Genomic DNA, 13,498 nt, shown 5'->3' on the forward strand with positions numbered 1-13,498 from the left:
CCACACGTTCCCATAGGAGTCATGCGATGGACATCAGGAATAAAACTTTCAGGGTGATCACCTTTCAATCAATTAGTTTTTAGGAACCAAACCCTGGGGTGGGGATTGCCCCTTTCTCGGGGACACAGGGCTCTTGGAGTGACCTGCCACCCATGATCCCCTCCCCCTGTCACCCTGTCACCAACTGGCAAACGAGCTGATCCCAGCCCCTCCCAAGAGGCACAGGGTTCTCAAGCCCTGTCCGCTGGTCAAAGGCCATTTATCTATTTATATAGTCTCTGACGATGAAAAAAATCTGATAAACTATACAAATACATTTGGATCATGTGTAAGACAAAACTTACCAATAAAAAATGAATTTACAAATAAACAATCAAAAACACACTAAAAATGACTACAATAATGGAAACACTAGAACTTTGATCATTGCAATTCTCACTGGAACCAGATTCCTGAACACCTCACAGCGTCACACCCAACCCCAACCTTCCTTCACTTAGGTTCTGTTGTGATCCCCAGTGTAGGGTAGGCACTCAGTGGCATTGGCAGCTGTCAATCTGGGGCTTTGGAGGTAGGGCTTCTTTTTCCAAGGGAACGAGAAGGAGCTTTCAGTCCATAGCTGGGAATCTCACATGGGTGCCGGGCAGATGCAGTTAGCGCTGGGAGCTGGCATCATTGAGAGGAGACAGAATGTGACTGGACTGAGAAAGGAACTCACTGTATCGCTTGGGGCCATCTTCCAAACAGAAGGTGATGGTGAGCATGGCGTCATCCTCGAAGAACTCCGTGGTGAAGGCATCCCACCAGAGATTGTCACATTCCTGGAAAGTTAAAGGGTCAATAAGAGACTGGATCCACGAGCATGGTAAAGGGAGAATTAAAAATACTGCAACAAGAGGAGGGAGGCAGGGAAAAGGCTGGGAGTCAGAGAGATCTTGGTGGGGAGGGGGGAAAAGAAGGAGCATGAATAATCAAAGGGATATCCAGATTCAGGAAGGAACATCGAGTGAGGGGTGAGAAGGGAGCATCCTGAGAAATCCCCTCCTGTAACATATACAAATACAAAAACGGAATAGCAGGACTGTGTAGAGGGAACTTCAATCTGGATCTTGAAACTGGGAGTGTGAGTTGGAAGTGTAGAGGGAACTTCACTTTGTATCTAACTCTGGGAGTGTGTGATAGGATGGTGTAGTGGGAACTTCACTTTGTATCTAACCCTGGGAGTTTGTGATAGGATGGTGTAGTGGGAACTTCACTTTGTATCTAACCCTGGGAGTGTGTGATAGGATGGTGTAGTGGGAACTTCACTTTGTATCTAACCCTGGGAGTTTGTGATAAGATGGTGTAGTGGGAACTTCACTCTGGTTCTGACTCTGGATATGTGATGGGACTGTAGAGACATCTTCACTCTGTGCCTGACCTTGGAAGTGTGTGATGGGACTGTAAAGAAAGCTTCACTCTGTGTCTGAATCTGGGAGTGAGTGATAGGCAGTATAGAAGCTTCACTCTGTGTATGACCCCTAGAGTGTGTGATGGGACTGTGTAGAGGGAGCTTCATTCTTTGTCTGAGCCCGGGAGTGTGTGATGGGACGGTGTAGAGGGAGCTTCACTCTGGGTCTGACCCATGCTTTTCCTGCACTGCAAGTGCTTGCAGTCAATTAGAGTTCCCCTGTGCCTAAATTTTTCTTGTTCATGATCAGACAATAACAAACACACAGTTGAAAGTATTACCTCCGCCCAGTTCTGTAATCGTTTGTTCAGTTCAAATATCCTGTAGTCAGTCTGGTTCATGTAGGGTGTGTGTCTCCTGTGTCAGAACAGAGCATCCACTTTAGCTTGCAGCTCTCACACCCAAGTCTCAATGACTGACCAATTCCCTCTGATGAAATGCCGACCAGTGGATACTCCTAGAAGCAGCTTCCCAATGTAATCTGCAGCCATTTGGACTAATGGGGGAGCAGCAATTGCAAAGTAAAACAGCGGTCGCAAGGTCGCTGGATGATAGGGAATGCTGGACGACATAGGAGTCCAGCCAATGAAGCCGGAGCTGGTCAGGGATGCCGGACACTCTGCAAGAAACCCTCTCAGATCCTGCACCAGCTCAGGCCTACCACGCAACTCACTGACTGGAGGGGCACACAAGATCTATTGCAATAATCATTTGTATAGCATTTACTTCATTGTTAATAGTTCTCATGTGTCTTGGTGTGAGCTTGCAGGCGCCTCAGATTGAAGAGACTGCCATCCGTGCGGTACCGGATGTAAACAGCGTCTTCATTGTTGGGGTCTTTCATGGCTTGGTTCAGCATCATGCTGAAGAAGATTGAAAAGAGGGTTGGTGCGAGAACACAGCCTTGCTTCACGCCATTGTTAATGGAGAAGGGTTCAGAGAGCTCATTGCTGTATCTGACCCGACCTTGTTGGTTTTCGTGCATTTGGATAATCATGTTGAGGAACTTTGGGGGACATCCGATGCGCTCTAGTATTTGCCAAAGCCCTTTCCTGCTCACGGTGTCGAAGGCTTTGGTGAGGTCAACAAAGGTGATGTAGAGTCCTTTGTTTTGTTCTCTGCACTTTTCTTGGAGCTGTCTGAGGGCAAAGACCATGTCAGTAGTTCCTCTGTTTGCGCGAAAGCCGCACTGTGATTCTGGAAGAATATTCTCGGCGACACTAGGTATTATTCTATTTAGTAGAATCCTAGCGAAGATTTTGCCTGCTGCTTTGCGGAAACTGCCAAAATGTTTGGCCTGGAAGTCAGCCTGAAGAAAACTGAGGTCCTCCATCAGCCAGCTCCCCACCATGATTACCAGCCCCCCCACATCTCCATCGGGCACACAAAACTCAAAACGGTCAACCAGTTTACCTATCTCGGCTGCACCATTTCATCAGATGCAAGGATCGACAATGAGATAGACAACAGACTCGCCAAGGCAAATAGCGCCTTTGGAAGACTACACAAAAGAGTCTGGAAAAACAACCAACTGAAAAACCTCACAAAGATAAGCGTATACAGAGCCGTTGTCATACCCACACTCCTGTTCGGCTCCGAATCATGGGTCCTCTACCGGCACCACCTACGGCTCCTAGAACGCTTCCACCAGCGTTGTCTCCGCTCCATCCTCAACATCCATTGGAGCACTTACATCCCTAACGTCGAAGTACTCGAGATGGCAGAGGTCGACAGCATCGAGTCCACGCTGCTGAAGATCCAGCTGCGCTGGATGGGTCACGTCTCCAGAATGGAGGACCATCGCCTTCCCAAGATCGTGTTATATGGCGAGCTCTCCACTGGCCACCGTGACAGAGGTGCACCAAAGAAAAGGTACAAGGACTGCCTAAAGAAATCTCTTGGTGCCTGCCACATTGACCACCGCCAGTGGGCTGATAACGCCTCAAACCGTGCATCTTGGCGCCTCACAGTTTGGCGGGCAGCAACCTCCTTTGAAGAAGACCGCAGAGCCCACCTCACTGACAAAAGGCAAAGGAGGAAAAACCCAACACCCAACCCCAACCAACCAATTTTCCCCTGCAACCGCTGCAATCGTGTCTGCCTGTCCCGCATCGGACTTGTCAGCCACAAACGAGCCTGCAGCTGACGTGGACTTTTTACCCCCTCCATAAATCTTCGTCCGCGAAGCCAAGCCAAAGAAGAAGAAAGAAAGAATAGTTCTCAGAACTCTTTGAATGTTTCACTCATTCAGAAAAATTTAACTAAGACTGTAAGACATAGGAGCATAAATAGGCCCTCCCATCTTAGATTCTCCCACACTTGGACACAGACTGTCACTATTTAACTTATCAAGTCCTCATGGTTTTATACACCTCATTAAGACCTCTTCCTCTCAACCTCCTACACACTAACAGGTCTAGTTTCTCCAGCCTCTCACAATAACTCAACTTCCCTAATCCTGGCAACAACTTGTCAACTTTTTCTGCACTCTTTCCAACTTCATAATATCCATCCGACAGCACAGTGACCAAAACTGTACACAATATTCCAAGTGTAGCCTTTCTCCATTAGTCCAAAGCAGATTAAATTGACATCCCCACACTTGTATTCATTGCCCCGACTGATGAAAACAAGCACCCCAAACGCTCTCTTCCCTACTCTGTCCAGCTGTGCTGCCATCTTTAAAGAGTTGTGTATCAGCACCCCTTTGCTCCATAACGCTCTTTTGAGCCCTGCGTTAACAGAGTATGTCCTGCCCTGCTTTGATTACCCAAAAGCAGCACCTTGCTCTTCTCCTTGTTGAACTGCACCTGCTATTCCTCCGCCTAGTTTCTCGTTTGATCTCGATCCCGTTGTTTCATTGTCCACTGGAGCTCATCTTTTTGTGTCATCAGCAAACTCACCTTGCCAAACATTCTTGTCCAAATCATTTCTGTAGATTACAATAAGCAAGGGTCCTCGTACCGAACTGAGGAACTCCATTATCATTTCTGTAGATTACAATAAGCAAGGGTCCTCGTACCAAACCGAGGAACTCCATTATCATTTCTGTAGATTACAATAAGCAAGGGTCCTCGTACCAAACCGAGGAACTCCATTATCATTTCTGTAGATTACAATAAGCAAGGGTCCTCGTACCGCATCGAGGAACTCCATTATCATTTCTGTAGATTACAATAAGCAAGGGTCCTTGTACCAAACCGAGGAACTCCATTATCATTTCTGTAGATTACAATAAGCAAGGGTCCTCGTACCGAACCGAGGAACTCCATTGATCAGAGTCCTCTGTGAGCAACTACCCTCTCCAACTACTCTCTAACTCCTTTCATCGAGTCAATGTTTTATTCAGTTGGCTGGATGGGCTCCTATCCTGTGTGGCCTACCATGTGGAACCTGATCAAACGCTATACTAAAATCCACGTAAATAACAAATGTTGTGCCCTCATCTATCCACTTTGTCACCTCTTCAAAAAATTCAAAATTTTACACAATTTCTCACGCATAAATCCATGCTGGCTCCTCTTGGCCATCCAAATGTTGATAGATTCTATCCCTCCAGCAATTTCCCCCCATCTCTGACATCATAATGACAGGTCTGTACTTAGCTGGATTATTCCTACAGCCTGTTTTTAAACAACTGCACCGTATTGGCCACCCTCTAGTCCCTCGGAACTACTTCTGTCCTCAGTGAAGAGTTTAAAAATGCCTGAAAAGGCCTCAACAATTTCCTTCCTCCCTCCTGCACCACATGTTCATGTGCCCTATCTGCCTCTTCCCTCTCTCACTAGTACATGGCACTGGCAGTAATCCAGAGATCACCACCTGACTTTTTAAAATGCATCCCAACTCCCTACATTATATTGCAGGACCACACCCCATTCCCCACTGACATCATCGGCACTGCGGCTTTTAGGAATGCAGCGGCGTTGATCTGAGATGATTTGTGGAGTGCTGCGTCTGCACAGACTCATTCAAAGTTGGAGTCTCCATGTCCAATAGCCCAGACCACAGAGCATCAGGCACTTACCCTATACCAGGTTCCAGGTACGTTGGAGGGTACATTGGCGTTGGACTACAAGGAGCAAGAGAAAACAGAATATTTTAAAACTCAGGAATAGTCACACTTCATCTATATAATGTTCCATTCATTCTGTTGGACATCAGTGGCAAGGCCAGCATTGACTTCTCCGGCTTCCATCACCCCCCCCCCCCACTCCCCAATCTATCCCTATGTCTCTTTTCCCCCCGTCTCCTTTTCCCCAGCTCTGCATTCACAGATCCAACCCCCTACCCCAATGAATTCTCACCTTTCCTCTCCTCTCCGTCAATTAACTCCTTTTGTTTCTTGGTCTGTACTCCTTCCCCTGCCCTTTCTTTTAATTAAGGGGCCTGTCTGCTTTTTACTGCTTTTGAAGAAGGGCTCAGGCCCGGAACATTGGTTATATCTCTTTACCTCGAATGGACACCATGAGGCCTGCTGAGTTCCTCCAGCATTTTTGTGTGTTACGACAATCACAGAATCTGCAGACTTTTTGTGTTTCAGGCCAGCATTAACACCTCATCCCTAAATGTCCATGGGAACCCGGTGAAACAGTTCTGAACCACCAACTCCAGGATATGAAGCCAATGATCCTCCAGATGGGATCTGTGATCTATTGATAGATCAAGGACTGCACCCATACCAAGCTCCAGGTATGTTGGGGGTGATTCTCAAGTGTGAGGCAATTTGACAGGCCCGGGCACCAATGCTGATGCAGGCATTATTTATTTTGTTTACGAGTTGTAGAATTCAGCACAGAAACAGGTCCTTTGTCCCACTTCTTCTATACTTCTCTCTGACCACTTCATAAAAAATATTTCATCCGTGGCCCCTGGGTGGGGGGTTCCGTATGGTCCCCTTTGAGAACGGCTGGTGTAGAAGGTGTTTGGCATGCTGACTTCATTGGGCAGGTATAGAGTACAAAAGTTGGGACCTTGTGATTCAACTGTAAAAGGAGTAGGTGAGTCCACACCTGGAGAGTGTGTGAGATTCTGGTTTCCAGATATAGGACATTGTTAAATCAGAAAGGGTGCAGAAGAGATTCACCAGGCTGTTACAGCGACTGGAGGGCTTGAGTTATGGTGAGAGATTGGGCAATTTGGCAGGCCCTGGAGTGAAGGAGGCCAAGGGGTGATCTTAGTAATTTAAAAATTCCATAAAGTGAATGCTCAAAGTCTTTTTTTTCTCCAGGGTAGATAATTCTACAACTAAAACCACAACTACTTTAAAGAAACATTTGGACAGGGGCCACAGCACATTTAAGGGGAGGGGCACAAACTGAAATCATAAAATATTTTAATCTGTTTTATTTATATCGTCATTAGAAGTACAGAAGAAACCAACTAAGCTTAACTGCAAAACAGGGAATGGGGTCCATAAACTTTGAGCAGAGTTCTTGAGGGGGCCACAGCCAAAAAAAGGTTTTATTTCTTTCTACATGAATCTTCTTCCAAATATTAAGTAGATGATGTAATATTGGAGAACTTCTATGTTGTACCAATTTTTCATCCCATTTATATAATATGTGTTCAGGTATCTTTTCCCCTATTTTATCTAATTCTAATCTAGTTCAATCTGGCTTTTCCCTTGTTTGATAAAAATCTGATAGGTATCTTAATTGTGCGGCTCTATAATAATTTTTAAAGTTTGGCAGTTGTAAGCCTCCTTGTTTATACCATTCTGTTAATTTATCTAGTGCTATCCTCGGTTTCCCCCCTTTCCATAAAAATTTCCTTATTATTTTCTTTAACTCCTTGAAGAATTTCTCTGTCAGTTGTATTGGCAATGCCTGAAATAGGTATAATATCCTTGGAAAAATGTTCATTTTAATACAGTTTATCCTTCCTATTAGTGTTAGTGGTAAATCTTTCCAATGCTCTAAATCGTCCTGTAATTTTTTCATTAGTGGATAATAATTGAGTTTATATAGTTGGCCAAGATTTTTGTTTATTTCTACACCTAGGTATCTTATTGCTTGCATTTGCCATCTAAATGGTGATTCCTTCTTAAATTTTGAGAAATCCGCATTATTCATAGGCATTGCTTCACTTTTATTTACGTTAATCTTGTAACCCGACACTTCTCCATATTCCTTTAATTTCTTATATAATTCTTTTATTGATAGTTCTGGTTCTGTTAAGTATACTATAACATCATCCGCAAATAAACTGATTTTATATTCCTTGTCTTTTATTTTTATCCCATTTATATTATTTTCTGTTCTTATCAATTCTGCTAGTGGTTCTATAGCTAACGCAAACAATAAAGGTGATAGTGGGCATCCCTGCCGTGTTGACCTGCTTAAGTTAAATTGCTTTGATACATGTCCATTTACTGTCACTTTCGCTAATGGTCCCTTATATAATGCTTTAATCCAATTAATATACTTCTCCGGTAAACTGAATTTTTGCAATACTTTGAACAAGTAATTCCATTCTACTCTGTCAAAGGCCTTCTCTGCGTCTAAAGCAACTGCTACTGTTGGTGCTTTATTCCCTTCTACTGCATGAATTAAGTTAATAAATTTACAAATATTGTCTGTTGTGCGTCTTTTTTTGATAAATCCAGTTTGGTCTAGATTTACCATTTTCGGTACATACTCTGCTAATCTGTTTGCTAATAGTTTAGCTATTATCTTATAATCTGTGTTAAGTAAAGATATTGGTCTATATGACGCTGGTGTGAGTGGATCTTTCCCTTGCTTTAGTATTACTGTAATTATTGCTGTTTTACATGAATCTGGTAAGCTTTGAGTTTTATCAATCTGGTTGATTACTTCCAGGAGGGGCAGAATTAATAAGTCTTTAAATGTTTTATAGAATTCTATTGGGAATCCATCCTCTCCTGGTGTCTTATTATTTGGTAATTTTTTTATTATCTCTTGTATTTCTACTATTCCAAATGGCTCTCTTAATTTATTTTGTTCCTCTATTTGTAGTTTTGGTAGTTCAATTTTAGTTAGAAATTCATCTATTTTCCCTTCTTTCCCTTCGTTTTCAGTTTGGTATAATTGTTCATAGAATTCTCTAAAGTTTTCCTTAATTTGTTTTGGATTATATGTAATTTGTTTGTCTTTTTTCCTTGATGCCAATACCATTTTCTTAGCTTGTTCTGTCTTAAGCTGCCATGCTAGGATTTTGTGCGTTTTTTCACCTAGTTCATAATATTTCTGTTTTGTCTTCATTATATTCTTCTCCACCTTATATGTTTGTAGTGTTTCATATTTTATTTTTTTATCTGCCAATTCTCTTCTTTTAGTTGTATCTTCCTTCATTGCTAATTCTTTTTCTATATTTACTATTTCCCTTTCCAACTGCTCTGTTTCCTTATTATAGTCCTTCTTCATCTTGGTTACATAACTTATTATTTGCCCTCTAATGAATGCTTTCATTGCATCCCATAGTATAAACTTATCTTTCACTGATTTCGTATTTATTTCAAAATACATTTTAATTTGTTTTTCAATAAATTCTCTAAAATCCTGCCTTTTAAGTAACATGGGGTTTAATCTCCATCTATACATTCTTGGAGGGATGTCCTCTAACTTTACTGTCAATATTAAGGGTGAATGGTCCGATAGTATTCTAGCTTTATATTCTGTTTTTCTTACTCTATCTTGCATACGAGCTGATAACAAAAATAGGTCTATTCTTGAGTATGTTTTATGTCTAGCCGAGTAATATGAATATTCCTTTTCCTTTGGGTGTTGTTTCCTCCATATATCCAAAAGTTGCATTTCTTCCATCGATTTAATTATAAATTTGGTTACTTTGTTCTTTCTGTTAATTTTTTTCCCAGTTTTGTCCATATTTGAAATCCCCTCCTATTAATATGTTCCCTTGCGTATCTGCTATCTTCAAAAAGATATCTTGCATAAACTTTTGATCTTCTTCGTTAGGTGAATATACATTGAGTAGATTCCAAAACTCCGAATATATCTGACATTTTATCATTACATATCTCCCTGCTGGATCTATTATTTCCTCTTCTATTTTAAATGGCACATTTTTACTAATTAATATAGCTACTCCTCTTGCTTTTGAATTATACGAGGCTGCTGTTACGTGTCCTACCCAATCTCTCTTTAATTTCTTGTGCTCCAATTCAGTTAAATGTGTTTCTTGCACAAATGCTATATCAATTTTTTCTTTTTTCAGTAAATTTAGCAGTTTCTTCCTTTTAATTTGGTTATGTATTCCATTAATATTTAATGTCATATAGTTCAATGTAGCCATTTTATACTTTGATTATCTTCCCTTTCCATTTCTCCATCATTACCTTTCCTTCTTATCCATTTCTGTTTTCTTGTTTTGAACCCCTTATAAGACAACATTCCTAAAACATCAAACATTTTCCTTATTCTCCTATTTAAAACTTCTTTAGCCCCAATCTCCCCTTCCCCTCCTGAGTTGTCCTTTATCCCTTGTCGGACAACCACATCTCCCCTCTCCATTTGGATTTGCGAATTCACTCGCAAGCGTCAGCTGATTTTGCAGTGACCGTAACTCCTCCCCACCCAGCCCCCCCCAGAAAAGATTTCACTTTTCATATGTAACAAAGGTCACTCTTTTAATTCCCTCCTTATTCCCTCTATTCCATTTCCTTCCCTTATTAATTCTTGTCTATATTATCTATATTTTCCTCTAAATACAGATACATTCATGTATGCACATTGTACATATACACACATATACCTCTTTACCCACATACATATAAATCGTGGTCATTTTTACTCTTATTACATGTCTTCATCTCTCTGTTTGTTTTGTAGTTGTTCTGCAAATTTCCTTGCTTCCTCTGGATCCGAGAATAGTTTTTTTCCATAAGATCGTTTTCGATGTATTGAACTCCTTCCTCTTCTTCAGGAGTTCAAAACTTATGTGTCTTTTTAGTTCGCAGTCTTTTGTACTCTCGTTACACATCTTCATCTCTCAGTCTATTTTGTAATTGTTCTGCAAAATTTCGTGCTTCCTCTGGATCCGAGAATAGTCTGTTTTGCTGTCCTGGAATAAATATTTTCAATACCGCTGGATGCTTTAGTATAAATTTATACTCTTTCTTCCATAAAATCGCCTTTGCTGTATTGAACTCCTTTCTCTTCTTCAGGAGTTCAAAACTTATATCTGGATAAATGAAGATTTTTTGCCCTTTGTACTCCAGTGGCTTGTTGCCCTCTCTTACTTTTTCCATTGTTTTCTCCAGTACCTTTTCTCTTGTAGTATATCTTAGGAATTTTACTAAAATAGATCTTGGCTTTTGTTGTGGTTGTGGTTTAAAGGCCACTGCTCTATGTGCCCTTTCTATTTCCATTTCTTGCTGTAGTTCTGGACATCCTAGGATCCTAGGGATCCAATCTTTTATAAACTCTCTCATATTCTTGCCTTCTTCATCTTCCTTAAGGCCCACTATCTTTATGTTATTTCTTCTGTTATAATTTTCCATTATATCTATTTTCTGAGCTAACAGTTCTTGTGTCTCTTTAACTTTTTTATTAGATTCCTCTAATTTCTTTTTTAAGTCCTCTACCTCCATTTCTACTGCTGCTTCTCGTTCTTCCACCTTGTCCATTCTTTTTCCCATTTCTGATAAGGTCATATCTATTTTATTCATTTTCTCTTCTGTATTGTTTATTCTTCTTCTTAAATCATTAAATTCTTGCGCTTGCCATTCTTTAAATGACTCCATGTATTCTTTAATAAGAGAAAGTATATCCTTTGTCTTGCCTTTCCCTTCTTCTTCTATTTCACTGTACTCTTCCTCTTCCTCTGGGTTGGCCATCTGCTGTTTCTTTGTTGTCCTTTTCTTCTCTTCTTTCTTGTTTTCGTTGTCTTCTATATTCTCCTCTTGCTGCAGCTGTTCTGCAGCTGTCATTGCCGGCTGTGGAGATCGACTCCCCAGCTGGTCACCCCTCCCGTCGGTGTGTTTTTTTGCATGCGCGGTTGTGCACTTTTACTCGGCTCAGCGAGCCATTTTTGTAGTCCACTTTCTACCGACCTGAGGGAGCGGGTTTCTCTCTCCACCGCGGGCCTCTTCGAACAGGTAAGGCCTTCTCCTTCTTCTTCCGTTGTCTTCTCTTCCTCTCTTCTTACCGTTGGTTTCGATTTTTCTTTTTTCGTCGCCATCTTCTTTCCACCTTTATACTCACTTTACTTTAATTTTTATTTTTGTGCCTTTGTGTTTTCCTTTGTTTTTTTCGACTTTTCTGGAGAGGGCTGGAGTTCACCGTCCGGCCACTACTCCATCATGTGACTCCTACCAGCCAAAAAAAGGTTGAGAATGGCTGGCTCAGAGGGAATAGAGCCCAATGTTTCCACACTGTGAGAGGGGAGAGATTTAAGATGGATCTTGAGGATGACTCTTTCACTCAGGGAGTTAAGTATCTGAAACAAGCTGCCAGAGGAAACTGTAGCAAGTGGGCACAATTACAACATTTAAAGTACATTTGGACAGATAGATGGATAGAATGGGTTTACAAAGATGCGGACCATATGCAGCCAGTGCCATCTTGGTCCACATGGACATGTTGGGCCAAAGGACCTGTCACCCTTCAACAAACCAGATTGTGCTGCTGCTTAACCACTGCAGTACCTGATCCTGCCAGCCAGTGGCAGCATACTGCATCTGGAGCACCATTGTGCGGCAGCATGGGGTACTGCATCACACTGGAGCTCCGCCCTCTGGTCACTTTTAGGACTACAGCTGAACACCCCTTGGTTCCTCTGAACTGTTCTATTGGAATGGGCTTGCACAGCAGACATGGAAACCAGCCAATTCATGCCTTTATATCATCCAAGGAATTGTCATCACACTCTACTGGAGGAACTCAGGATAAGACAAAGAAAAAGATTAGCTGATGTTCAAGATTGAACCCCTTCATCAAGACTCGGGACGGAGCAGACGGAGGGACTCCCAGGAGCGACGTGGCCTGAGTTGGAGAAGGACAGAGATGAGGGGGCTTAATAGGAAAGGTGCAAAGTTGAGGGAGGGGCAGTAGTGTCATACTGTGGGAGCAACAGTGCAGAATTCACGGTCTGCACTGCCAAGAAGACAGAGAAAGATAAATTATTTAAATGGCAGAAATGGATATGGATCAAAAGGAGGTTTGGTGTGTGTGGTATGGGAGTACTTGGGCAGACTTTTTGTTCAGAAGAAGTCTGCTGTTTGTGAGTAAAGCTCTGCTGTGTCCAACCTTGCAGTTCAAGTAATTTACTGACTTGTTCACACAGTGGACCAGTTTGTTTGTTTTTCATAAATATATAAGAACCGCTCTTTGGAAAGAGCTGGGCCCGACAGGAGTCACACTGGGCCAGCAACTTCAACGACCCCTGTGGTTCACATCTGGAAGATGTCTGTCCCCAAATATCACATGAGAAAAATGTTTTGAGAGAGGAGAGGAAGAACACAAACTGAGAGTCAGTGTGCATTGCCATGCAGACTTTGCCTGGTTGGGACAACTCTACACTGAATTAGTGGATCTATTCAATGCCCCTGGAGTGGTACTTAGGATGGGAATCGAGATGTCAGGGTATCTGTCGGTTGTGCTCCTCACCTTTGGTGCAGGAGGACTGGAACTGCCTGTGACAGTGGGGAGAGGGGGTTCTTACTCGATATTGCGATCCAGCATGCTTCCTGGGTGGTAGAGAGGGACTGCGAGCATGGGGAGAGGGGGTTCTTACCCGACATCGCGATCCAGCATGCTTCCTGGGTGGTAGGGAGGGAATGCGTTGCCGTTCAGGGGTTCCTTTGGCGAGTACAGCTTGAAAGTCTTGGACGAGCACCCTGCAATGAGAGGAGGCGAAGGTCAGACCCAGTGCAGGTGAACTGCAGGCTGTGTGTGTGTGTAAAAATTTTAAAACTGTAATGCATAAAGTAGAGGGATAAGCACAGATCAGAGGAACGGGCCCTTTGGCCCACAATGTCTATGCCAAACATGATGGCCAAACTAAACCTACTCCCTGCACATAATACATATCCCATGCATATCCCTGGGTCTACCTCGAAGCCCCTTA

At 42.5% G+C, this 13,498-nt stretch overlaps 1 protein-coding gene across 9 annotated transcripts in view; it reads right to left on the reverse strand.

The window, feature by feature from the left end:
* Window positions 1-13,498, reverse strand: part of LOC138744354 (LIM domain-binding protein 1) — a 94,641-nt gene that overhangs the window by 12,324 nt on the left and 68,819 nt on the right. For all 9 annotated transcript variants that reach the window (XM_069900381.1, XM_069900380.1, XM_069900378.1 and 6 more), the window contains 4 exons: window positions 13,166-13,268; window positions 5,478-5,522; window positions 1,732-1,807; window positions 719-821 (listed from right to left, as the gene is read on the reverse strand). In XM_069900381.1, the coding sequence (XP_069756482.1) occupies window positions 719-821; window positions 1,732-1,807; window positions 5,478-5,522; window positions 13,166-13,268 (327 nt within the window). The remainder of the gene's footprint in view (window positions 1-718; window positions 822-1,731; window positions 1,808-5,477; window positions 5,523-13,165; window positions 13,269-13,498) is intronic.

Source organism: Narcine bancroftii, chromosome 10, assembly GCF_036971445.1.
Source record: "Narcine bancroftii isolate sNarBan1 chromosome 10, sNarBan1.hap1, whole genome shotgun sequence".
NCBI lineage: Eukaryota > Metazoa > Chordata > Chondrichthyes > Torpediniformes > Narcinidae > Narcine > Narcine bancroftii.